Source organism: Pelodiscus sinensis, chromosome 1, assembly GCF_052426305.1.
Source record: "Pelodiscus sinensis isolate ZL-2025 chromosome 1, ASM5242630v1, whole genome shotgun sequence".
In the NCBI taxonomy this organism is placed as follows: domain Eukaryota; kingdom Metazoa; phylum Chordata; order Testudines; family Trionychidae; genus Pelodiscus; species Pelodiscus sinensis.
The window spans coordinates 83,094,110-83,118,156 of NC_143052.1; the positions used below are offsets into that span (position 1 = coordinate 83,094,110).

A 24,047-nucleotide genomic window follows, 5' to 3' on the forward strand; every position below is an offset into this window, starting at 1 on the left:
CTTGCTCTGCACCTACTGGGTCTTACTCTTTCTTTTGCATGCACGTTGCAGTGGGCTATCCTCTGTACCTGACCTCTTTGGGCCTCCTTCCTCTCAGTTGGGAAAAACAAAGAGGCAGTTGGTCTGAGCTGATCACACTCCTAGTCCAAGTGTAGAAGCCTCATGGCTAACGGCTATTGTACAGTAAAAGGGAGCCTGTGTTGGCTCTTCTCTTGAATAAAACACCACCAATCTTCATGGTTCATCAGGCCATCTGGGCCTGCGTAGAAGGTAAACTGAAAATATCGAGAGACTGGCACAACAGAACTGTCACCTGGGGAAAGGCAGCTGAATCCTTTAATCCTCAACTGCATAATCTCAACCTGGGACTTCTCTTAGTTAGGCTTGTTCCTATAGCAGTTCATCCCTACTGTTCCAAGAACAGATATTCTTTGGTGTGGCATTTTCATTCCTTTGGTCAGGACAGTGGGTAGACTCCTGCCATCCTCTCTTTTCCACAGCAATTAGCCAGGAAAATCTGGGGAGTGAAGATAATTATCATTGCCTCCTTTTGAACTAGAAAACTTTGATTGCCCACTGTGCTTCACCTATCAGTCTTTAAGACATGATGTCTCCCATTTTCTGAGGAACTTCTGTAACCAGGTTTCATGCTGTGTCAGAAGTTAACTTGACACCCTGGAAACTGACAGATTGATATTGCAGTTCTTCATCTGTTTCCTTGGATGATAGAGCTGACTGTTCAATATAGGAATTGTGCAAGTGTCTGAGCCTGTTAAAAATATGGGGAATATTGTTTTGATGCGGGGAGGCCAAAAACTTGCATCATCTTCAAGTTTTCCTTGGGTCCATGCTAGTTTCTCTTAGATGACTATGCAGCTTAGTACATTTCCTTGCAGATACAACTTTTAGCCCATGGAAACCGACTACTAATTGGCTATGTAGACATCTTGGCAGTTCATCCTCATATCTCTTGGTTTGCTTCCTCAAGTGATCACAAGTCTTAGAACAGCTATCTGGCACTAGCTAATTAAATGGAATTTCAGTTTGGTCCTTTGTCCTCTCACTGAGGCCCCATCGGGCCAATTAGAAAAGTTTCCGTATGCTTTCTTACTATCAAAATCCTATTCCTGATGGCAATTACTTCTGGAAGAAAGGTCAGGAAAGTAAGAACATTTTCTTGTGAGGAACCATTCCTTCCATTATTTCCATAAAGGTTCATGTTTCAGACAGCCACTGAAATTTTACCTCAAGTATAGTCTCCATTGCACATCAATCTGAAGGTCGTTTTATTCCTTCCTTCTGCTCTAAACTATCATTGGCCTAGTCAGAGTTCTCACACCCTACTTGCCAGGACAGCCCTATATATCGTGTGTCTCCTTAATGACCTGTAGTTACCTAAAACAAAAATCATAAGGATCTAAGGTTTCAGTCTTCCAATTGCTCAAGACAGCTAGCAAAGAACCCTACATTGAGTTTTTAAAAATTTTTCTGGAGTTTGCATTTGCTTCCTCACCACTACCATGCACCACACAAAGAACAGAACCTCTCCTAAGGAGTTTTATAAAGCTACTACTTGGATCACGTTTTGTAAGCTTACTGTTACAGAGCTGATGGTGCAGCCTTCATAAATACCTCCTGCAGGACTCAATAGCCTGTCTGTTTTTGCTTAGATTCTGTCAAAAAAATTAGCCTGTTAATTACTGGATAGTTCCCAACTGCTCTGGCTGGTTTTTCCTGTCTTTTTTCCTCTGTTGCTCTTCTGCTTGCTACTTTCTAGCAATTCTTTCTGGTCTAGGGGAGTAGTGTTCTGTGAAAATAACCAATTAACAAATAATATGGGATAGGTCTATCCACTACCAGGCTTACAGTGATGACACTGGTGCTGTGGCATTTAACACAATCCCCCCCTCGTCTGGCATGCAGAAGGCAAGTCTGGTGGGCAGTCAGGGCTGGAACTCAGACTGGGATAAGAAGACACCCTAGGGGGTGTATAGAGCTGCCTGCATGTGCCTCACCAGGAATGCCCTCCAGTGCTGCACCAAGGGTTTGTCAAAGGGGACAAATCCACCCCCAGGGTCTGCAGCACTGTGGCCAGTAGCAGTGGGAGTAGGGCATCTTGACTCATGCTCTGCAGGCCCTTCATTACTCTCTCTGGGTCACGGCTCCCTGGGGAATAATCCGATGGAGTTGCTGCTGTGGCTTAGTCCCCTCCTAGCCCTGGTCTCTTCACACACTCTACATCCCTACGTCCTCTCTATCCCATGCGGGGGATGCAGCCCCTTCCTTGGATCAGTTGGGAGGTGGGATGCATGATGAGCTCTGGTACCTCAGATGCTTACCATGGTCCCCCCCACTGCACTGCCCCTGCCAGCATCGGATGAGCTGGAGGCCAACAAGGGAGCAGCCAGACCTCAGGCGAGTGGAGTCACAGCCCCTGTGAGCAGCAGGGATGAGTTGGTGGAGGAAGCAGTGGTCTGAGCTGCATCTGGCCACGTTGCAGCCAGGTGAGGTCTTGCTCTGTTTGCTTCAGAGAACAAGGATGGATCTACAGCAGGAGTGGCTCTCAAGGGGAGTTTTCAAGGGCTGTCCAGCTGAGGATTGTGGAAGGGGTCTGTTTTGGGAACAGAGGTTTAGCGTGAGCCCTGTTCTGGTAGGCAGTACAGAGATACGAGTCAAGAGGATTCAGATCATAGAGGGGTCTGATCTAGCTTGGATGGGAAGGAGGTCTGATTCCGTTTGGGGTTTTGGTCTAGGATGAGATGTGGGTCTGGTCCAGCCCCGGGGAGGGTGTTCTGGGAAGAGTTGTAGATTTGGTTCAATTTTGGGGGTATTGGCCCGGTCTTTTTGGAGCATGATTGATCTGATCCTAGTCTTTGCTTCTCTCTGTCTGTAGGGAAGGCCAAACTAGCCTAATATGAATAATGATGCTGTAAATAAAATGCAATAGTTTTCATATTTTGATTTTTACAAAAATATGATTCATTTCCTGGCAGTTCCTATGAGAAACTTGAAGAGTGAGAGAGTGTGACTGTGTTGCATTGAAGTGGGAGCAGCACATGGTTGGTGCTTTGACTGCTGTGGCTCTTGTTAGCTGGTTTTACCCACTCTGCTTTATTTTGTTTTGTTTTTCCTTTATAACTCTGTTTGCTTCTGTCCATTGTTTTTGCCCTAGGGCTGCCATTCTTGGTACCCTATTGGCAGCCACCTCCATATATAGCTTACACTCATACGTTTTGAAAACAAAACCCATGAAGCTGTGTGCTGTGTCAAAGGCAACTTCTTTGTCAGTCTCCTGTCTTTTACAATCCTTCCCAATGTGGGCCCACAAATACATTTGGCACTGGGCCCACAAAAGGTTTATCTCACCCTGGATCTGTCCCTGGCATTTGGCCTTCTACCACTTGGGATTTTGCTCCTCCGCAGTTATCTTTCCATTATTCTCCATCATCACAAGTCTCCTTTGGCCATGTAGGCACCAAAACTGGCTCTTAAAGGGCTGGAATGGACAGAGAAATTTGCATATTCTTGCCTCCAGAAGCAAGTTGGTAGACATACACAGGTATTCGCTTCAGAATAGTGCAAAGGCCACTCCATTAGAAGAACAATTAGCAAGTGAGGCCAAATTGGTCTACTGTTGTTGAATTTTGATATGTGGTTTAAAAAAATATTGAATCCTGAAGCTGTATGTTAATTAAAGCAGTTACTAATATGACAACCATCAAAACACTCCCATGTTCAGTTAGTGAAAATAAATATTACTAAAATAGGATGCAATGGAAAAAACCTAATGCAGTAATGTTGTTTCCCAAAAAACTTTTGTGTATTTTCCAGAGTTATTTTCATCTCTGCTTACAGGGGTAAAGTCAGAATGGAATTAGAAAGGGAATGCCACATGGGAACCTGCTGTTGCTGCTCTTATATATGTTCGTGCTGCTATTCTAAAGGAGCTACTGCAGTTTAGGGATCTTTTTTTTTGGAAATGGACACTGTATCGTTTTGCTATAAAGAAAAACGTCTGTTCTTCAAGAAGCAATTGTATCGTGTTGTACTAACCCCTAACACTGAGAGGAGAGACTTCCTGGCAAGCATCCCGTTGCTGGCAATGGGACTCGCTGCTACCACTAACATCAAGAGGCTAAATTAAACCACTCTTTATTTGTGAGGACAACGTATTCCTATTGTATATATACATATATTATTTATATGTTGTGATGTGTAAAACCTACAAGACATTTTTATTATGTTCCAGTTATCTTTACTAAATTAGATACATGTTATTTAAAGAAAGATAGTTCAGTTAGTGTAAGATGCAGCAACTGATTTTACTTGTAATTTCCATAAAATACATAAGCTCTGTGTAATAGTATTTTTACTTATGTCTAATGAGTTTTAAAGACTATGTAGATCTAGTAGTCATTACCTTACATTTTCAGCATTCTGGTCAGAAAATATACTTTTATTTTTCCCATTTTAACTTTCATTTCCATCTCTTAAGACACAGAGCTGAATTATGTATGGGATGTTATTTTTTTTAGTCATTTTCCCCTTTTTTCCCCTTTTTTAAGCTGCAGTGAAGCCCTTGTCCTCTGTAGAAGCAGTGGAACCCATACATAATTTGGAATCCGCTCAGGACAGTAACCAAGCTAATGATCATTCAGATCGGAAGGACACTAGTCCAGTCACTGTGAGTGAAAAAAGCAATTCTGAATATTTATATGAAGAGCCTATGAAGGGTGAAAACAAAGACATTGCTGCTGATGCAGGTGGATCTCCAATGTCTCTAAAAAATACATGTTACCAATGTGAGGGTGACGGAGATGAACTGGAAAAAACTGGTGTGGATGGAATGGAGATTTTGCAGCCCCCTCTCAGGGACACATTACAGTCCTCCATCAAGCAAAGGCTGGCTCAGCTCCATAGATCAACAGATTTCAACTTCACATCAGGTCTGGCTGCACAGGTTGCTGCCAGATCACTTACTTTTACTACCTTAAAAGAACAGACTTTTGGAGATGAGGAGGAGGAAGAGAAGACAGAGAAGAATGAAAACCATGTTGAAGAGAATGAGGATGAAAACAGAGACTTTGAAAATGAAGGAGGATTATAAGTCCTACATGAACTTTGTTAAACATTGCATTGCCTACTTGAATTCCATAAAAGGCAGGCGATGTGATTGAAAAAGTTGAGGCATGGATTCAGAGAGGGAAATGCTAGATTGGAAAAACTGAGATCTCCGTGTAATGCTTACTGTTCCCTATATATGAAGCTCTCAATAGGGCTTTCCCAGTATATTGATGATGGTATTCAGGTAAGCTAAGGAGTTAGAGGCTGGACCCCACAAATAGTCATCTGTCTCCTTCTGATGACAACACTGGTGGGTTGTTGAACTTACCTTACTATTTTATGCTTTATTTATATTTTTTTTTCTAAAAAGAAGAGAAAATTGTGTCTTGAATTTCATCTGACTCTCATTTCCTGATATTGTTGCCATAGTAGCAGTGTTAATTATAACACAAGTCACAGCAATTTTTTTGAATAGCATATGTTGTGTCATATGGTCTCCCCCACTTCTTTTGCTTTGCCTTTAGTGTCTGCTGCTAACAACTGTAGGTAGTTGTAGCTTCATTGGTTAAAGACTCTCCCAGATTTTAAATAAAAATGTGAAAGTTTACGTGCCCTAGAATATTGGGCTAATGTAGTATGAAGTTAATTGGTCTTCATATTAAGGTTCCATTTATAAATAGTTTATAATGGATTCATAAATAATAAATGTTATAAGCAAATTATAGACATGAATAGTGTGTGTTAGGGACTGTGTACATCAGTAGGTTTTTATAGACGGCTAGAAGTAGCCTGTTGGACTGTGTAACAATATATGGCAATTCTTTAACCATTTAGAAAAACACCTTTCAGTGATTTGTTGGCATTTTGTAAGTGGAACCATAATATAAGTGTGAATTAGGTAATTTGCACAGGGGTTACAAAGTCCAGGATAGTATACATTTGTTCTCTTGAAGAACTGTGGTTAAGTCCTGAAGTAAATTTTTAAACTTAAGTTAAATGAGTATTTTTTTTAAATTCTGTACAATAATTTTATTTACATGTTAAACTTGCTTTTTCCTAATGTTCCTTCACTTTTCCCTGTATCGCAGCTATATCCTCTCTGGCTAAGAGATCAGCAGAGGACATGCATTTATATCCTTTCAAATTAAGCTGTATCTTGTAACCCAGTTGACACTTAAGTCTAAACATAAAGGCTATGTCTAGACTACAAGCCTCTTTCAAAAGAGGCTTTTTCAAAAGAATCTTTCGAAAAAGCTTCTTTCAAAAGAGATCATCTAGACAGCAACCAGTATTTTCAAAAAAGAGAGCCGTTTTTTCGAAAGAGAGCACCCAAGCAGTCTGGATGCTCTCTTTCAAAAAAACACTGTTTGCATTCAATAACACCTTTTTTCGAAAGAGCACTTTCGAAAAAAGGCGTTATTCCTCATAAAATGAGGTTTTCCACAGTTGAAACAACTGCCATGTTCTTTTGATTTAATTTCAAAAGATCACAGCAGCAGTCTAGATGCAGGTAAAGTTTTTTCGAAAAAAAAAGCCACTTTTTTCGAAAAAACTCTGAACTCTAAACACACCCAAACTGTTTGCTCTCTCTGCTATTTGTTTCTCTCTGCAGCACTGATTTAAAGAGCATGAACTGTGACACAGAAGAGGCTAATTTCACAAAAGGGAGACCAGTGGTTTAATAGCACTGGCCTCCTACCTTCTGACACAAAGGAAACCCATCTTCCGAGTAAGAGTTCCATGGCTCAGGCTGAGAGGGAGTAGACAGAATCTCTGGATCCTTGGGACATGAATGGATTTCCATTCAGAAATCAGGCCAATAATTACTCCTGTTAACTCCTCTGCATCTGCCAACTCCTTGGGTGTGGGGTATGATACACTTATTATCAGGAACTTAATGGCAGTGAAGTTCCTGAGGGTGTTGTGCTGCCATGAGATAATGTGGAGCAAACACAGCTCAGTGGACCCTCAGCACCTGAGAGACCATCCTCTTGGCCATTTTGTAACAAGACCAACTCTGCCCTGCAACCTTCTCCCTGACCTGATATTGATTTGGAGGAAACATTGTGGTGTAAATACGTGAAGTTTCACAGTCCCCAAATGGGGAAATATTAACATGTAATGGAGGGAGTAAGTGGCTTAGGATCATGGTTTACATAATGTGTCCTCTGCCCTCTTCTCCCTGTTTCTTCTGCTGCCTTGCGCTCTGACTAAAGCAAGGGGAATGTCTTTAAATGCTTTGTTTGGCAATGGTAGTGTATGCTATTTCCTTATTTAAATGTATGTGGATGAAGGCTGTAGAATGAATAATGCCTAGGAAATATAGTCTTTCCCTCAACCATGATGTATTGAGCAGCTAAGCATCCCTTTCGGTAGCAGAGTTTGTTCCTTGAGAGGGGTCTTCTGAGAAAATAGATGAGAAAATAGAACTATTGATGCCGTTCTGTCTGTGGTAGGCAGTTGTCTTTCTATTTGTAGAACAACTAGTTTAAATAGACTGGGAGTGTGTGTGTGGAATGTTGTCATTCCCATTGAAAAGAAGTCTTCCTTGTCTTTGACCCAAGTTCACCAAGTGCCCTGATGGAGTTTTCTAATTGATTCTTCTTTTCATCTAATTTTATTTTTCACTGATATTTTTTCCATCAGCTCATCCACCAGCATCTCATGAGTTCTGGCTGTGTATCCCAATATTACTGTCTTTCTTTTTCCTAAATCCAAATAATGGAATCCTATCTTCTTTACATGAGTGTAAAATATTAGAGACACAAGGTGGGTGAGGGGGAATATCTTTTTTTTTGGACCAATTTCTGTTGGAGTGAGAGAGTTTTCAAGCTAATACAAAACTCTCTGTGTTGTGTCTCTCACCAGCAGAAGTTGGTCAATAAAAGATATTTCAACACCAACTTTGTATTTCTAATATTCTAGGAAAACATGGCTACAACAACACTATAAACTATAAGTACTTACAAAATTATCTGGAACTTGATTTTCACTACTCTCACAAGTCTAGCTAAAGTTAACGGGAGCTGCAAATGCTCTGGACGACTACAAAAATACACCCCCATAGCTCTTGTTTGAGGCAGTAATTTCTACAGTGTTTACTGCAGACCTGGCTAAAAGATGCAAAGAAAACACTTTTTCTGATCACTTGAAATTAAACATGTTTGAGAAAAGAATAAAGCCATGGAATAAGCAATCTTAGATTTCATCATCATTAAACAAACATAGATTGGACTTCTCTGGTCCGGCACCCTCAGGACCTGATCTGTCCTGAACCAGGGAGTTTGCTGACCAGGGAAAGTCAATGCTCCCCTGCTCACTGCCCCACTCTCGGGCTCTGGCACAGGCACTTCTCCCTGCTGCCCCAAAGTCTCCTGATTTTCTTGGTAGGGACTGCTTGGCTGTTGCCAGCCCTGCTGCCATAGGGTGTTCCTCAGTGTTCCTGCTGCACCAGGGGTTCCCCAGCTAGGGCTGCCCAGCCACACCGCCCCGCTGCTAGGGCCACCCCAGTCCACTGGGGATTCTGGTTACCTGCCTCTGCTAGCCCCGCTTCAGCCAGGGGATTCCCCTACATGGTTACCTCGTCCCTGCAGCCAGTGTGATGTTCTCGGGGTTCCTGGCCAGAGCCACCTGGCCGCCAGCAGCCCAGCTGCAGCCGGGAATTCCCCGGCTGGGACCGGGACTCCCCAGTCATGTGGCCCAGCTGATATTGGGGGTTGCTTGGTTTGGGCAGGAGCTCCTAAGCACTGCCTGGCCCCACTAATGTCAGGGGTTCCCCAGCCAGGGATAGGGCTCCCCAGCTAATTCTGGAGGTTCCCAGGCCAAGGCAGGGAGGACTACCGAGATGCCACCTGGCCCAGTCAGGGCTCCCCAACCTCTGAATTGCTCCCACCTTTGGGATTCTGGTCCATCAGCACAGATGTTGCTGAACCAGATTCCCGGATTTGGGAGGTTCAACCCGTACAAGCTTTTCATGACTAACTCAGTTGATTATTAAATGCAAATAAAATTGGCAAATTTATTCAGTGAGTTCTTAAAAATATCAGACGCACATACTTTTACACTTGCGTCCATTTAAGACGCAACATGTAACTGTACTAGTGGCCAATCTACTTTAAGGCTATTTATAATAAATGAATGCAGAAAAATTTGGTTAACAGCCCACTCCACCCAAAGAATGGTCTCCCTTAATTTGATAACTTGCTTTCAGCTATGTATTACTAGACTCTGAGGGTTTATTTACACTGCACAAGAGCTTGAAATAAGATACGCAATTTGAGCTATGCAAAATGTGTATCTTACTTGATCTTATTTTGAAATAGCTTATTTTGTAATAATCTGCTATTCTGAAATATCCCTTACTCCTCATGGAATGAGGTTTACAGGGATGTTGGAATAGTGAGCCTGTTATATTTTGAAATAACAGGCTTGCTGTGAAGGCGCAGGATAGCAATTTCGGGATACTCCAATAGTGTTGCAGTGTACACGTAGCCTTATAGTCCAAATTTCCTCTTGATGGGGTCTGTTCAGAAGTCTTTGTTTTCAAGCTGTGGAGCCTCTTGAGCTGATTAGGGTTTTTTTTGACCACCTACATTTCTTGCTGCATTTTACATATTGGTACCATACAGGGTTCTGCATTAGCGCCCATGCACTGTGTTAACATATTGTGCATATAGAAGTACAAATGCTGCCCAATGTTCTTAGAGTGATAACTGCAGAGAGACCTTAATGGAACAAAATACTTCGAGATTTGTTTAATTTTGAAAAATTTGATTGTTTTTAGCGTGACATCCACATTGAATACAGGAGTGAGCTGATGTCTCTCGGTAGCCAGCATTTTCAGTGAGTAGAATTGACAGTAAATACATTTTCCATAACCCATTTAAAATTAATAGCTTCATAATGTTTTGGAGAAGTGCACAGTTATCTATAGTTAACTAATGTTGAAGGTATTTCTTCTCGACCAGATCCGACTAGAAGGAATCCTAACTGCAAAAATCACCTTCCTAGATTTGATTGTAATCTGATAGCCCATCTAATTTCTGTCCTTAAGTTTTACAGGTATAGTAGCAAGTAAACACTTGACTATAGACAAATATCTATGATAGAAATATTTATTTCTGATGAACACCATTTTTTATATTAAATAACATAATACAGTGAAAATTCATACACTGATGTACGTGCGTTTACTGAATTTTAAACAATGCACAACTTTCAAAGTAGACACCTTTGTATCAATAATAAGTAAGATCAGCAATTGCCAACCTCTCTTGTTGCTGTTACAGTAATAAGATAATTGAGCTGCTGATAAACCATTCCTATTCCTCACTGCAGACTTGAAATCACCTATTCGACATATAAGGAGAAATACTGATGGACCAGGTCAAGAGTAACTGGTTTTATTGAGTTTCCAAACTACCCTACATCTGTGTTCCTTGCGCACATGACGCTTTATTGATTTCACTGGACATTTTTTTTTTTGTTAATTTCTTTGCAAATGAGAAAGTCAACAAACTTTTTTGAGCTACTGAACTTTCCCATTTCAGTGAGGACTAGTTGTCTGTCTGTTCCATATGTCTAGCTGAGATGAAATGAAAGAAAATATTTGTTTTGGTGGAGGAAAATGTATTCATATTCACCAGGATTTCTGTGATTAATGTTTTCCTTGCCATGCAACACAGGAAGTTGTTGAATCAAAATAAAACCTAGTTTGATCTTCAGCAGTTGCCACCTGGTCTAATATAATCCATAAATGCCTAGCAGAACGTATTTAAATACCAGCTGGACATTTAAGACCCCGGATCTGAGCTTGGCTGAACAAGCACATATCACAGCATATTGTGTATGAAGATATACTATACACACTCAATTTACAAGTTTAGTAGCTATAAATATATGGGTATCAGAGGTAGACAAGCAGGCTGTCTGGTCAGGACTTGGACTTGTCTGCACAGCATTTTACTGCTGTCAAGCCAGGGTGTGATTCTAAGTGCAGAAGCTTGTAGAGCAGTAATGTCCGTCCTATGAGGACACTGCTACAGCACACTGAAAATCTCACAGTGGAGTTTGCTGTATTACTTCTTGAAAACATAGTAAGTCATGCCACACTCTCGGACTCTCGGGGTATGTCTACGTAGCAATTCCGTTATCTCAAAATAATTTCAGAATAACAGATGGCTTATTCTGACTTCTGTAAACCTCATTCTATGAAGAATAATGCCTATTCCAAAATAGCTATTTTGAAATAAGGCGTATGTAGATGCTCTAATTCTGCTATTTTGAAATAGCCCCTCACCAGGGCCATCCTCTTAGGCTCTAAATTGAGATAGCATGTCTACTTTAGGGAAGCCTGCCTTGGACTAATTTTGAGGCTTCCCTGCAGTGTAGACATGCTATTTCAAAATAAGCTATTTCGGAATAACTATTCTGGAATAGCTTATTCCAAAATAACTGTGCAGTATAGACCTAGCTAGTCTTTGTGCAGTAATTCAGCTGGTGCACTCTAGATTCACATCCTAGTTTACCATGCAGCTACTTGCTGTATAGATAAGCCCTTCAACCTTCCTGGCCCAATCCTGATCCACCCCTTCCATGTAAAGACCAGAAACACTCACTCCCTTCTTCACATCCTCCTCAGTCAATGACCACAAACCCTAGAATTTGTCAGTTCCAGATGATGTCCACCAAGCAATCAACTGATGTCCTAAGTCTTATTGGCTGTGTGATGATTGATGCTCCATCATTTTTTTCCTACTCCATTACTAAAAGGTAAAAACAGTCATTTCAGTGAAACAGAATGTTAACTTTTAATATTCTCAGCTGGAGTTATATCCTCCATGACAATTTAATTATAATAGAGCCCCATGTTACCATGTTAGCCTTATTTACAAATGTCTCAAAATCCATTTAAACATTTGAGAGAATAATCAGAAACCGAGAAAAAAATGCAACAAAGATTTTCATATTTTAAAATATACCACAGTACTTTTGCTTCAGTGTTTGTCACATGATCCAATATTTTGTCTACCAGTCAGTAAATAATCTTAGAAATGTACTCGGAATTCACATTTTGGCATGATTTCATATGTCAAGGGTAACTCTGCAAGCGGTCCTCTAGAAAACTGAAACCCAAACATAAGACATGGACTATATTGGAAGTATTACATTCAAAACAGAAATCAAGATGTACTGCAGCTCAAGTTCATATTGGCGTCTACAAATAACTTTGTAATTTGGACTTATTGCAGAGCACTGAATATTGGGTATGGAAGTAACAGCAATTTTAGTGTCAAGTTCTAAAATAAGTGAGTCACTTTTCTTGGCCTCTCTTTCCCAAAGGTCCCAGGAAATGGAGCTCTCCCTGAACACCTTTAGAGCTCCTGAAGAGGGGAGACAGGACAGCTGGGGATGGGATGAAGATGTGGCTCCCACACATTGTTTTTAGACTATGGACTTGTCTTCACTGCGGATTTAACTCATGCTAAATTGTGGGTTTTTTCTTTAACATGCTGCATCTTGACACATCTACATGCCTCTGTGCTACACAGTGCAATAGGGCAGACTCCCAAGGTAGCTGTTAATGTGTTTTGTTCCCCTGAGGTTAGATGGAGTGAAGACATAGTCATGGGCAGTCACAACAATCAAGACATGATGGTCTTCTAATCCCATCCCATAAACTCACTGACCACAGGTGCATTATCAATCTGCCTCTGCTCAGATTCATCTTCCACTCTGCTCAGGTGCCTGCTTTCAGTTTTTCTGGCTTTACCCTTCTTCAGTGCTTGATACAGCAGAGCAATGCCCCGTAACAAGGCCATGTCTCAACATGCAGCCATGTTACTATACAAACATATGAGAATCTTGGTGCAGCTTTGAGCTGGACTTTGGGATGTGTGCCCAGATAGTTGTATTCCTTGTCACGATCAGATACACCAAGAAAGGGGCATGGCAGCACTGTACTGTAGTCATGCTATTGCAGATTAGGCTACCACAGGTGAACTGACCCTATGATTGCTTACCTCCATGCTTAGCATGCGGTGAAGACAGGAGCTGTGCTCTGATGGTGATAGGAGCTCCAAAAGGCAGACATCTTTTTATCTTTCACCTGGGTTTCTGGTTAACAATTGCCTGCCCCGTTCCTGGGCCTTTTTCCACCCAGGTTTGACTCATCAGAAATATCCCACTACTTATTCCTGGCTGCTGCCTGATGTCCACAGGGAAGATAGGAATCTTAAAGCTGGTTTATGGCAGCACACTAATGAAGGGGAAATTGCTTGGTCTCTTAGGGAAAGGAAGCTTGTAGAAGGGATCTTCTGCTGTGTTAGGTCTTGTTGTATAATTTAGTTCTGATATGTTGCATAGTACACAAATCTTGCTTATTCTAGTGATGAAAACATTATGTAAGAGCTAAGTATTATTATCACTTGCCATTTCCAATACTTTTTATCTTGAATATAGAACTGATCCAATTGCTGCTATTAGAGAGACATCGGTTTACTGAAAAAGTCCTTTACGTTTTTCTTTTCTTCTCTGAAAGTTTTGAGCTGCCTCTGTGTATTCTTCATAATGTACTAAATGCACATATTCTTTGGGAAGGAAGAGATACCACCACTTTGGACAATTACTATTTTCTATGTAAGAACTGTACTTGTTTCCTATACTGCCAAGAATGTACATATATGAAGACATAAGATTGTAACTTTTGAGCAAGTCACTTTCTTTAATCATTGGAAATTTTCTGTTTCTGAAGTTCTCTATTAATATATTAGACACTTGTCTTATACTGTGTACTTCTTTCTATCAGCTGTATTATTGTATACTTCCTTTCTCTCATTAAAAACTGTTCTTCCTCATCCTCCTTCTGTGCACCTTTTAGTGCTAATATCTCCAAGATGATCATGGAATGGCCCCGAGTTTAAATGTCAGTTTTTCAGCCCACAAGTATGATATTGCTCTGAGCCCTATATGGAACAAGGACCATGTTTAGAATCTGCAATATTGTCACAGTTAGGGTACTGTACTATGGACTTCTAATTTGGTGCAACTCATCCAGTTATTTAAGAGTTGACAAAGTATTCACTGTACACATATTGTATAAGAAACAGAAGGAAATCCTGTGTGTAGGCGCTTAGTCTAAGTAGATTGACGATATAAAATAATGTACTGAGAGATGGAGTTCAGAAGCAAGTTCTGTCACTGAATGATTTTGTGTTTAGTCTCAATGGTGGGTGTTAGCATATTTACTGATGTGCATTAGTACTACAGACTTTATGGAGAAGCAAGTTGTGAGGTGGGATTTGGAAAGGGAAAGTGTGCACACCTTGTGGGATAAAAAGGGAGTTCTGGGCATAGGTGGCATGTGCATGAAAGACAGACACTAAGGCCACATCTCAACTTGCCATGCTGGAGACCAGTTTGGTGTTTGATTTTGTGGGTCTAGTCGAGACTCACTAAATCGGACACTGAGGGCAGCTTCGGTCAGTGCTGATATTCCTCATAGTCATGAGGAGTAAGGGAAGCTGACGGGAGTGTTTGCTCCCATCACCCTCTCACTGTGAAGATGGCACCAAGCTCATCTTACGGTAAGCAGACTCCAGCTATGTATTTTACGTAACTGGAGTTGCATACCTTAAGCTAGTGTAGACCTGGTTTAAGAGAATGGTGCGTTTGGGGTGAGTGATCAGAGACTGAGATAGGAGAAGAATTTTGCTAATCTTTAAAGGGGAGGACAGAGAAACTTGACCTCCAAAACAAAAGATAAGAGGAAGCCAGTGAAAGGAGCTAGAGAAGTAACTGGTCTGAGCAGCAGGGAAGAAAAAGATTGTCTGTAGTATGAATCCACACTTTCATTAAACTTAGAAATGTTGGGGGTTCCCCCCCCCCCTGCTTTTGCCAGATCCAAAGGCAGAAAATATGTACTTTTCTGCTTTCTCGCTCCATACATTATAGTTTTACTGTTAGAACATGCTACAGACTGACTTAATGAGCCACTCCTCAATCTTCTGCCTTTGAGTACTGAACCAGAGATCTCTCCAGCAGGTGTCTCTGAGGTCTCCTTTCCTCAGGAGTTTTTGCCAAGTTTTTTTCTTCCTCCTGCTCACGTCTCTTCAGGGAAGTACACTGAGGTAAGTTAGGAATCCCTAAGTAATATATTTTCCAGAAGTTGATCAGGGTACAGTCATCCTCCTCATCAAATGGCTCCCATTCCTTATTTCTTCTAACACTGGCTAGTACCACTTCTAAAAAATTGATCTTGAAATGTTCACGCAAGACCTCACAGGCTTTAAATATCTTCTTCGCTTTTTTTAATGTCTTATCTGCCCCAAGTCCATATGAAAAGACCAGGGTCCTACTTTGTTTAGAAGCAATAATGTTGGCCTGCAGTAAAAAAGTTCTGGTTTCCATACTAGATCTTCTGCAAAGATTAAAAAGGTCTGGAACTCTCATTCTATTTCTGTCCACCTTCAACCACTGTGTGTGAAAATTTATTTCAGGCTTTAGCTCTGCTGAGCCAAGAACTAGTCCCCCCCCCCCAACATTTCTTAACCTCCATACATTTAAATGAAACTTTTAGCTTTATGTTCTAACACCTCCCTACCACCAAAGGTTCCCACATTTTATGATTGTGGGCTTCCATCTTTGGTTCCAGGCAGTGCTCTTTAGATTTAATCTGCTCCACAAGTGTTCATGATATTGATGACCATCCTGGCTCTTGTCTGAGATAAGAGGGCTCTCAGACCTACCACAACCTGAATAATCTACTGGTGAAGATGCAGTCCCATGAGATAAGAGCTTGCCATGCTCCATAAACCCATCGACCTCTGAAACTTTATGGAGTCATTATAAGTAATCAGAAAAGCTCCTTCATTTCAGTTTGGGTATGCTTACATCTGGATTGGGACTATTCAGAACTAGTTTGGGCCTTGTGTTATTAACCAAGGAGGAATTCAAACAAATTGAAGCTTTCAGCAAGGAGTCTTTTAGCACTCCCCAGGCATCAGCACGCTAGCCACTAAGGCTTTCAGCTGATTGTATGATTTTCTTTGGAAGTGCTCCACCTCTACCCCTTCAGGCACTGCAGCGAACAAACTCAGAATATGGGCCTACCGATAGTGGTGCCCATCTTTTCCAAACCCCGAGCTAAAGATTCTGCATCATGGTCAACACCAGCCTGGATGAATGGGGAGCTCAGATGTGACCTCGTGTACAGGGCAGGTGGTCAGCTTAGGAATGCCAGGTTGGCATTAGCTTCTTTGGAGTTGTGGGGCAGTGAAGAATTCAATAGGTATGCTCTTCTCAAGGGTCCCAATGGGAACTGTAGCCATTCACATGGAAAAAAGAACTATCATGGCCTAGCTGATCTACCATAACAGCGCAAAATGCAAAAAACTGTGAAAGTGACAGAAAGGTTCTTCTGCATTCATAACGTGGGTATATTCTTTACTGCTTGCTGCTTCCCGCTTCCCAACAGCTACCAGTCCATAGGAGAAAGAATCCCATGACACAGAAGAATAAAATTAGTTTCCTTAAAGATGATTTTGCTTCCTCTGAATCCGGATCATACATCGGGTTTATTACATTTAGCAACTTTTGAATGTTTTTTCATGTGGAGATAGTAAATGGTCCTACTCAGATTGTTGGGAGGTGGGGAGAGGCTGTGGCAAATCTGGTTTTATTTCACATTTTATGAGGAGACGGGGAGCACATACATCCTGATTTTTTTTTAAGATCAAATCTTTGTTGTTTCTAAACATCCCTCATTCTTCTTACCTTTGGAATCCTAACCTGGGAAGCAACATGAATGCTGTTTACTTGGCATGCCAGTAGAGGGTGCTAACAGGCAGTCCATACTAGCAGGGCAAGAAGAAACCTTTTTCTTCCTCATAAGACAAATTACAGGTAAGAGAACTAAATTTTTAATTTTAGCTACAGCATTTTGAATAGGTCGGAGTGGAAAGCAAGGTGAAAGGAAATAGATGAGAAGGATGCATTAGCAGAGGTAGAAGATGCAGAGAGGCATTTAAGTGATGAGAACAAGAAAAGAAAAGGAAATTCTAGATTCTTGACATGTTAAAGAGAGAACCCATTTGGCTTGGGCACTTCCTAGAAGTTCAGGGAGACAGGAACTGAAAAATCATATGGAAGTCATGAACCTGGGTCACAGTGATGGTGCAATAGCAACAGAGAGTAAGAGGAGACCTTATTGGGAATAGTGGTTTACTAAGGTAAAGAAGAGAGCTCAGATATTCCCCATAACTGTTGTATAGCCTACAAAGCAGCAAAGTGTTGGCTTTGGTAGCTATATAAATTACATAAATATGTACACACAGCTTTCTGGCTGCTCTAAGCCTAGTGACGCACACAGAGCTTCTTTTTCCACAGCTTTATCATTGTTTCAGAGATAATGCTGATTTGTGTGGCAAAGATGCTGATTTAATTTAGGTTCAAATAAAGAAAATAGCATTAGGAGGCAGTTCTGGGAAGGGCACCTCTTCTGTACTTTCACATCCATTCCATTCCATCCCCTGCACCTTTCCCCAGCTCTTTAAGATTTCTTCTTAATTTAACATTAGATACGTCATCTCTTTGGGGAATGGAGGTATCGGGGACCTATTTTGGGGATGGAATTGTGATCTCATGGTCATTTCTGTCTCTAACAACTTTTGTCTCTTCCATTCCCTGCTAATTAATTATATACAATAAGTCCATTTTGGATGTGCACCTAAGGGTTCAGAAATTAATCCAAAGGGTATCTAAACTATCTTGACCTCTTGGCTCTGTATACAAAAACTTGGGCTGGAAAACTTAGAACAATTCCTTGAAACATTTCCAGTAGCTTCCATTCCATTTGGGATGGAAATGCTAAAAGAACAGCCTCTGACATGATAATCCTGCTTACATTCTTGATTTAGAAGCAACTGATCCATGCAGAAACGGGGGACAGAAGGGAGAGGTTGCACGGAGAAATGCAAAATTCCAAAAAGTGTATCCAAAGTTTGGATAGAGAATGTTAGCAATCTGTCTGGATCAGCTTACTCATTCCAAATGCTAATCCCTATTGGAGTCACAGACTGTTTGTCTGGTCTTCCCTACTGCAGAAACTGGTTGCAGACATTATCCCCTACACTTTGGAGGTAATGAACACAGTCAAAATCCCTCACTCCAGTGGGCTCAAAGGCATGGGGAGGAAGACAAAAGAGCTAACTTGTCATACACAGTCTTTTCCTGGAAATCTGGGAATCTACAGGTTGTGGAGGTGGAATGGCTAAGCAGGTAACCACTGGGGCATCATCCCTTGGCAAACCCACAAACTTCCCCTCCCAAAGGTTCTTCCAGGGGTTGGGTTGATCTCCTAGCATGGACAGTCAATTGGTGTTTTTCTCTCTGTTGGTGTCTCTCTGTTGGTGTTTTTCTAACAATGCCCCAACCTTGCACAACTGTAAATGGCCGCAACACTGTGAGCTTAAATGTAGATCAGCCACACAACTGGGACAAATACATCAGCTGATCATGTTCAGGGCTGGTCTAGATGACATTACCTCAGCAACCTATCCATGCTAGGACTCCTTTTCCCAGAGTGAGTTTTTCAAAAGTAGACAGCCTTGCAAAAGCATAGTCAGAAATGGAGCATATGTGGCGAGTTCTGTGGGCCTGTGGTGCTTGGGTACCAGGAATATTCTGGGCCCAGGAACCAGCTCCAGCAAAATTTGGGGCCTGATCTCTCCCCAGCCCTGTATGTAGTCCCCATGCACTCCCCCCAGTGCATTCCCTGGCCTGCCTGCCACCTCCAGGCAATTTGAAATGGCCTAGGGGGCCCTGGCACCAGCAACACATTGGGGTGGGGTGGGGTGGGGTGGGTTGTCTCCGCATGCTGTGTCCTTAGAGCGGTGTATGAACACACGCACGCTCTGCCCACAGGGATATAGTAGCAGCCATGCAGCATGAGTGTCCAGAAGCCACTTTAGCTCCACTGTGCTGCTGGTGCTGCACCCCTCACCTAAACTGCCTTCCAATGCCTACACTCTTTACTTCTTCCTGTACCCATATTCCCTCCCAGAGCCCAACCCCTCACTGCCTCCTGCATTCCAATCCCCTGTCCCAGCCCGGAGCCTGCATCCAGCATCCAAACTCCCTCCCAGAGCTTGTGTCCCTCCTCCACCCAATCTCCCTGTTGGGGCCTTAGGCAGGTGGGAAGAGGCAGTTTCAGAGGGGGAGGGGTGTATTCTGGGTACCTCCAAATTTTCTGCAAACCTACTGCCCCTGTGATGGAACAATTCATCGAGAACACCTTTTGCAATTCAAACACCCTGATAAGCAGAAAAACAAAGTTGAGGATATTTCAGCCGTGAGTCATCCTGATTTATAAGACTGAAACATGGTCCCTAACTGTCAAGATAGAAAAGCTGGACACCAATCAGTGTGTGATTCCCTGTGTGTGTTTGAAAACATCAAATGGCTTGAATTCCAGGTGAACTCTAACTAAACATGTCCCATGCTATCAAACAATCGCCTAGCACTAAGATGGTATGGCCATTTTCTCCAAATGCCTACCAATGTCTCTGTGAGGATCATTTTGTACTTTAGCCACATGAAAATAGGATGGAAAAGGCCAACTCCACTATTTCCCCTCTTCCCCTGTGAGGATCCAAACCTTGATGATTGGATGGAGTCAATAGATGATTGGATGGAGTCAACAGATATTTTACCTTATAATGCACCAGTTTTGGGTCAGGACAGGACAATCTTGGATGCACATAAACCAGATAGCAAGAGAACCAACTAAGGCTATGTCTACACTGGCACTTTTGTCAGTATAACTTATGTTGCTCAAGGATGTGAAAAAACCACACCTCGTGTGATACAAGTAACCCTTCTCAGAGGGGGTAGCTGTGTTAATAAGTATCTTCAAAAAGAATGATGGGTTCTGTAGTCCTTAAAGACTAACAGATTTATCTGAGCAGAAGATTTTGTGGGTAGAAACCACTTCATCAGTTGCATGGAATGGAAATCACAGAGGTTAAGTCACAATGACAGAAGTGCTGATGTGGACAGTGCTATATCAGCAGAAGAGCATCTGCCGACATAGCTACTGCCATTTTTGGGAGTCTTTTAATTATTCAGTGGGAGAGCTTTCTCCCATTGGCATAGAGTGGCTACAACTGTGCTGCTGTAAGCTCTGTGGTGTAGGCATAGGCCAGCCTTAGTCAGTATTGGCCTAACTCTGCTTCTATTGTCTTGAGCTCACCATTGACTTGAATGGGAAAAGAGCCAAGTCTGGAGTGCTTTTGGAGAGACCCATTATCTTCCATATTTTATCCCTAACCCCTATTCCTCCAGTATGTGTTCTGGTTGTTCACACGTGAAGTGACAAGTTTACATTAGTGAAAATATGACCCTAACGAGGCTAGCACCCTTTTTCCACCTTTTTGCTGTTCAATTCAATGAGATTTTATTGCCAAGCTCAATGTATATAAAAAAAGACAGATCTCTCTGGCATCTGTCAGAGGTAGCTAAAGTCTGCCAAGCAAAGGGCTATGCATTGTATCTGGGGCAATATCTCATGTCCTTTTGTCATTACTGTCCAATGATTAATTCTAGGTTGCTGTTCACATGAAAATGAACTAGACCGTGACTACACAATATAAAATATAGGGGTTAGCTGATGCTGGAATATAGTTGCATTTGTATTTGTACCTAGCACATTTGGGTTCTGATTCGTCTGGAGCCTTTTGGGCACAACTGCTATAATACTAATAGAGAATTCCCAAGGGCTGCATATTAATATATATTCCAAAAAAAAATGTTGGTTTTGCTTCTTTTCCTACTTTGCCTTTTTCAGAGGAACCTTTGGGAATTTCTATAGAATAACTGGCAGTTTTTCAAAGCTTGCTTTACCTCTACCAGGCCTGTACATGGGGGGATGCGAAGGGTGTGAATGCACCTCCTCCCTCCCACCCACCTTGCTCCTCCATGGTCTCCCCTGGGGCCGATTCTGGTCAGGCTGGGGAAGGCTGAGGCAACATTTTGCCCCAGCCTCCTCCCGTACTTCAGCCGGCAGGGAAAAGGCAGAAGCACATCACCTCTCCCCCTCCCCAGGAAGCGATGTAAGCGGGGTGAGCACTGCAGCAAGGGAGTGAGCTGTGCCTGATGGGTCAGTGCTCACTGGGGAACTCGGGCAGATTTCCCAGTGCTCCGTCTGCAGCAGAACAGCTCTGCAGCCAAAACAAGGCTGGGTCTCGATGTCATTATCTAGTGGGGTGTGTGGGTGGGTGTGTGTGTGTGTGTGAGATTTACACACACACACACACACACACACACACACACACCACTAATTATGATAATCATCCAAAAGTTAAAACACAGTTAACACCATAAAATAATGGTTCTATTGAGTACAACAAACCTACATTTTTGGAAAGTGAAACGTAAGTGAATTAACCTCTCTTTTCTGGACAGCAGGATTCAAATCTTGTCTTGCAAAACACAAGTGAAAAGGTATTTGATTTTATTCCCCTCTTTTGGTCTTACCACAAAAGAGCCACACAAATGACCACAACTGGCTGCTTCCAGGCAAGGGAGGCCCAAAAGTAGGAGAATAGCATCTGTATGGGATTTGCACGTGCATTGTTCCTGCCAGTATTAATTTGGCTCAAACCAGTGATTTTAACCCCACTGTTTATGAAATTCTTTTAAAATAATGCTAAAAAGAAAATTCTTAAGTACCAACCACCCATTCTGATTTTTAAAAAAGCACTTATTCATTTATGCTATCACATGTTCATTTTTTCCAATTAAGTTTTTCTGGTTTGCCAGGTAACTTAATGGAGAGTAATGACTCCAGCAGCCTTTCTAATATTACTTCATAATAATCCCCAAGCTATATGCTCAGTGTGCTGGTGGAAAGAATTGAACCCTGGGCTGCTATATTCTGATTTGTGCTTTTAAAATACATTTGTAGTTATTAACTATAAATTATGGAAAAGTATGTTGCCAAGAGATTTTTCTGGATTTTAATGCAATTTGTCTTATATTTTGTCTTTGAATCTTCATGCATAGTTCCAAAAAAGCAAACCTGGCATATCTTAAAAAAGCCAAGTACAGATCAGGCTGGCTAGAGAGGAGTGGCAGAACTGGCCTGAACATGCACTTAGCTCCCAGGATCTCCTCAATACAAGGCAATAACAAGTTTTCTAAAAATAATTCTGCAGCCTACATGAGGTTGGCAGTAAACAATTCTGTCCGTACTTATACTACAGCCAATACCTGAATGAGTTATAAACAACATTCTTTTGATGTTGAAAATACTGCCTATGTTGTTTTGGAGCACAACAAATTACATTTGAAAAAACTGGACAAAGAAACCAAAGCTCTCAGAATGTAATTAGATACCGAAAAAGCAAAATACCTGAATCTGAAATCATTGGGTATACAGTAGCCCATATGGTAATCACCTCGGGTCTTTGCTATTTGTTTTTGAAGGTCTTTAGCTGAGTTGCTATATCCATTGAAAATATAATTGGCAAAGAGCAGCTTTCCTTGAATATACATCTGTCAAGAAACACAGAAAAAGTTCAGAATATTAAAATAGGAACAGCCATCTGTTATTTAAATTAGGTCAAGGAACTGAAAAGAATGACACTGAAGTAGCCTAGCTTTTTCCATGGATAGTTTCTTTGAGCTTTGGCCTTACATTATTTTCTTTAAAATGTCATACTTCTGAAGTGTCTCAGAGACAGGATCTCATTCCCATGCATAGAGGACAACATTCTGTAGGGTGCTCCATGAACTAACACAACAGATAACCTGCCCTGAGGACATTGCAATCTGGATTAGGTAAAGTATAATATGGCATAAGGAAAGTAGTGTGAATGGGAGGTGAATGGGCACAATAAAATGTCATGAGGGTACTTGGTTTTGCATTGTACCTACCGTGTTAGTTCAGTGTTTTAACAAACATTTTTGGAGACGATAGGAATGTGCCTCCTTTCCCCCGACCTTTTACAAATGTTAATGAAGCCTTGCACTACACTCATCAGGTAAATATTATACCCCATCTGGAATTTAGATAGGTAAGTGATTTGACAAAGGTCACACAATAAATGCTTTAGACTTGCAGGATTTAGACTGCACTTCTGCTTCACAGACACACTGATTCAGGCATAAACTAAGTCTTTTGGACTCATCTCTCCTTGACAGTTAATACACGAAACTAAAGATAATTAGAGCTGTTCAAAAAGAAAAAAAATACAGTATTGTTTTGCAAAACGTTTAAAAATGTGTACAGGTACTTATATTCAATTATGAAATATTCTAATCTGAATCATTTTTTATTCTTTTGTAACTTTGTAACATTTATTGAAAACATCAAAAGTGTTATCAAAATGACTGTGAACAATTTGTATTTACCAAAAGTTCAGGGGTATTCAGCATTTATTGAAAAAATTCAGGGTTTTGATAAATGAAAAATACAGGTAACATTTGTGTTAAAGTTTTCTGTTAAAAAATTACACCAATTTACATGAAAAAAGACATTGCATATATAAAAAATACAATATAATTTATCATATATTTGCAAAGTTTATATATAAACATTTTCACACAAATATTTGTTTGCATATATATAAACATTTTGCAAAAAATATTTTTGTAAAAAGGCTAATTTTTCTTTGAAAAATATGATTACTGGATTTTCTTCATTTTGTGCTCAAACCAAGGTTTGTTTATTTGAAATGTAACCAGTGCAAAGCACAGCACAAGACACTACTTACAATGGATAAATGGGAGAAACCCTTGGTAATCTCAGGTATTTTTAAGTTCATAGGTGAAAGCAGATATAATGATATTGTGTCACCCATTTGTGAGTTTGACACATTTTTCTTTCAATCAAAAAGCTTGTAGTATTGATACCATGAAGGATTCTTTTTTAGCAGAAATCACTGTTGAGAGGGTCACTCTTCACACACATGGATTTGGAAGCCTAA

The 24,047-nt window shown here is 41.1% G+C and overlaps 2 protein-coding genes across 8 annotated transcripts in view; one reads left to right on the forward strand and one right to left on the reverse strand.

Moving 5' to 3' along the window:
• The window catches only part of VEZT (vezatin, adherens junctions transmembrane protein), a 126,324-nt gene extending 103,709 nt beyond the window's left edge, over positions 1 to 22,615 (forward strand). For 4 of the 7 annotated variants that reach the window (XM_075933499.2, XM_075933503.2, XM_075933510.2 and 1 more), the window contains one exon: positions 4,566 to 22,615. In XM_075933499.2, coding sequence (XP_075789614.2) covers positions 4,566 to 5,107 — 542 coding nt within the window. In that variant the 3' untranslated portion in view covers positions 5,108 to 22,615. The remainder of the gene's footprint in view (positions 1 to 4,565) is intronic. The other 3 variants (XR_016350231.1, XR_016350230.1, XR_012905188.2) reach the window with 3 other exon arrangements.
• LOC102456527 (uncharacterized) overlaps positions 19,342 to 24,047 on the reverse strand; it is a 52,444-nt gene continuing 47,738 nt past the window's right edge. Inside the window, 3 exon segments of the mRNA XM_089779813.1 lie at positions 19,342 to 19,412; positions 19,415 to 19,452; positions 22,472 to 22,614. Coding sequence (XP_089635939.1) covers positions 19,342 to 19,412; positions 19,415 to 19,452; positions 22,472 to 22,614 — 252 coding nt within the window.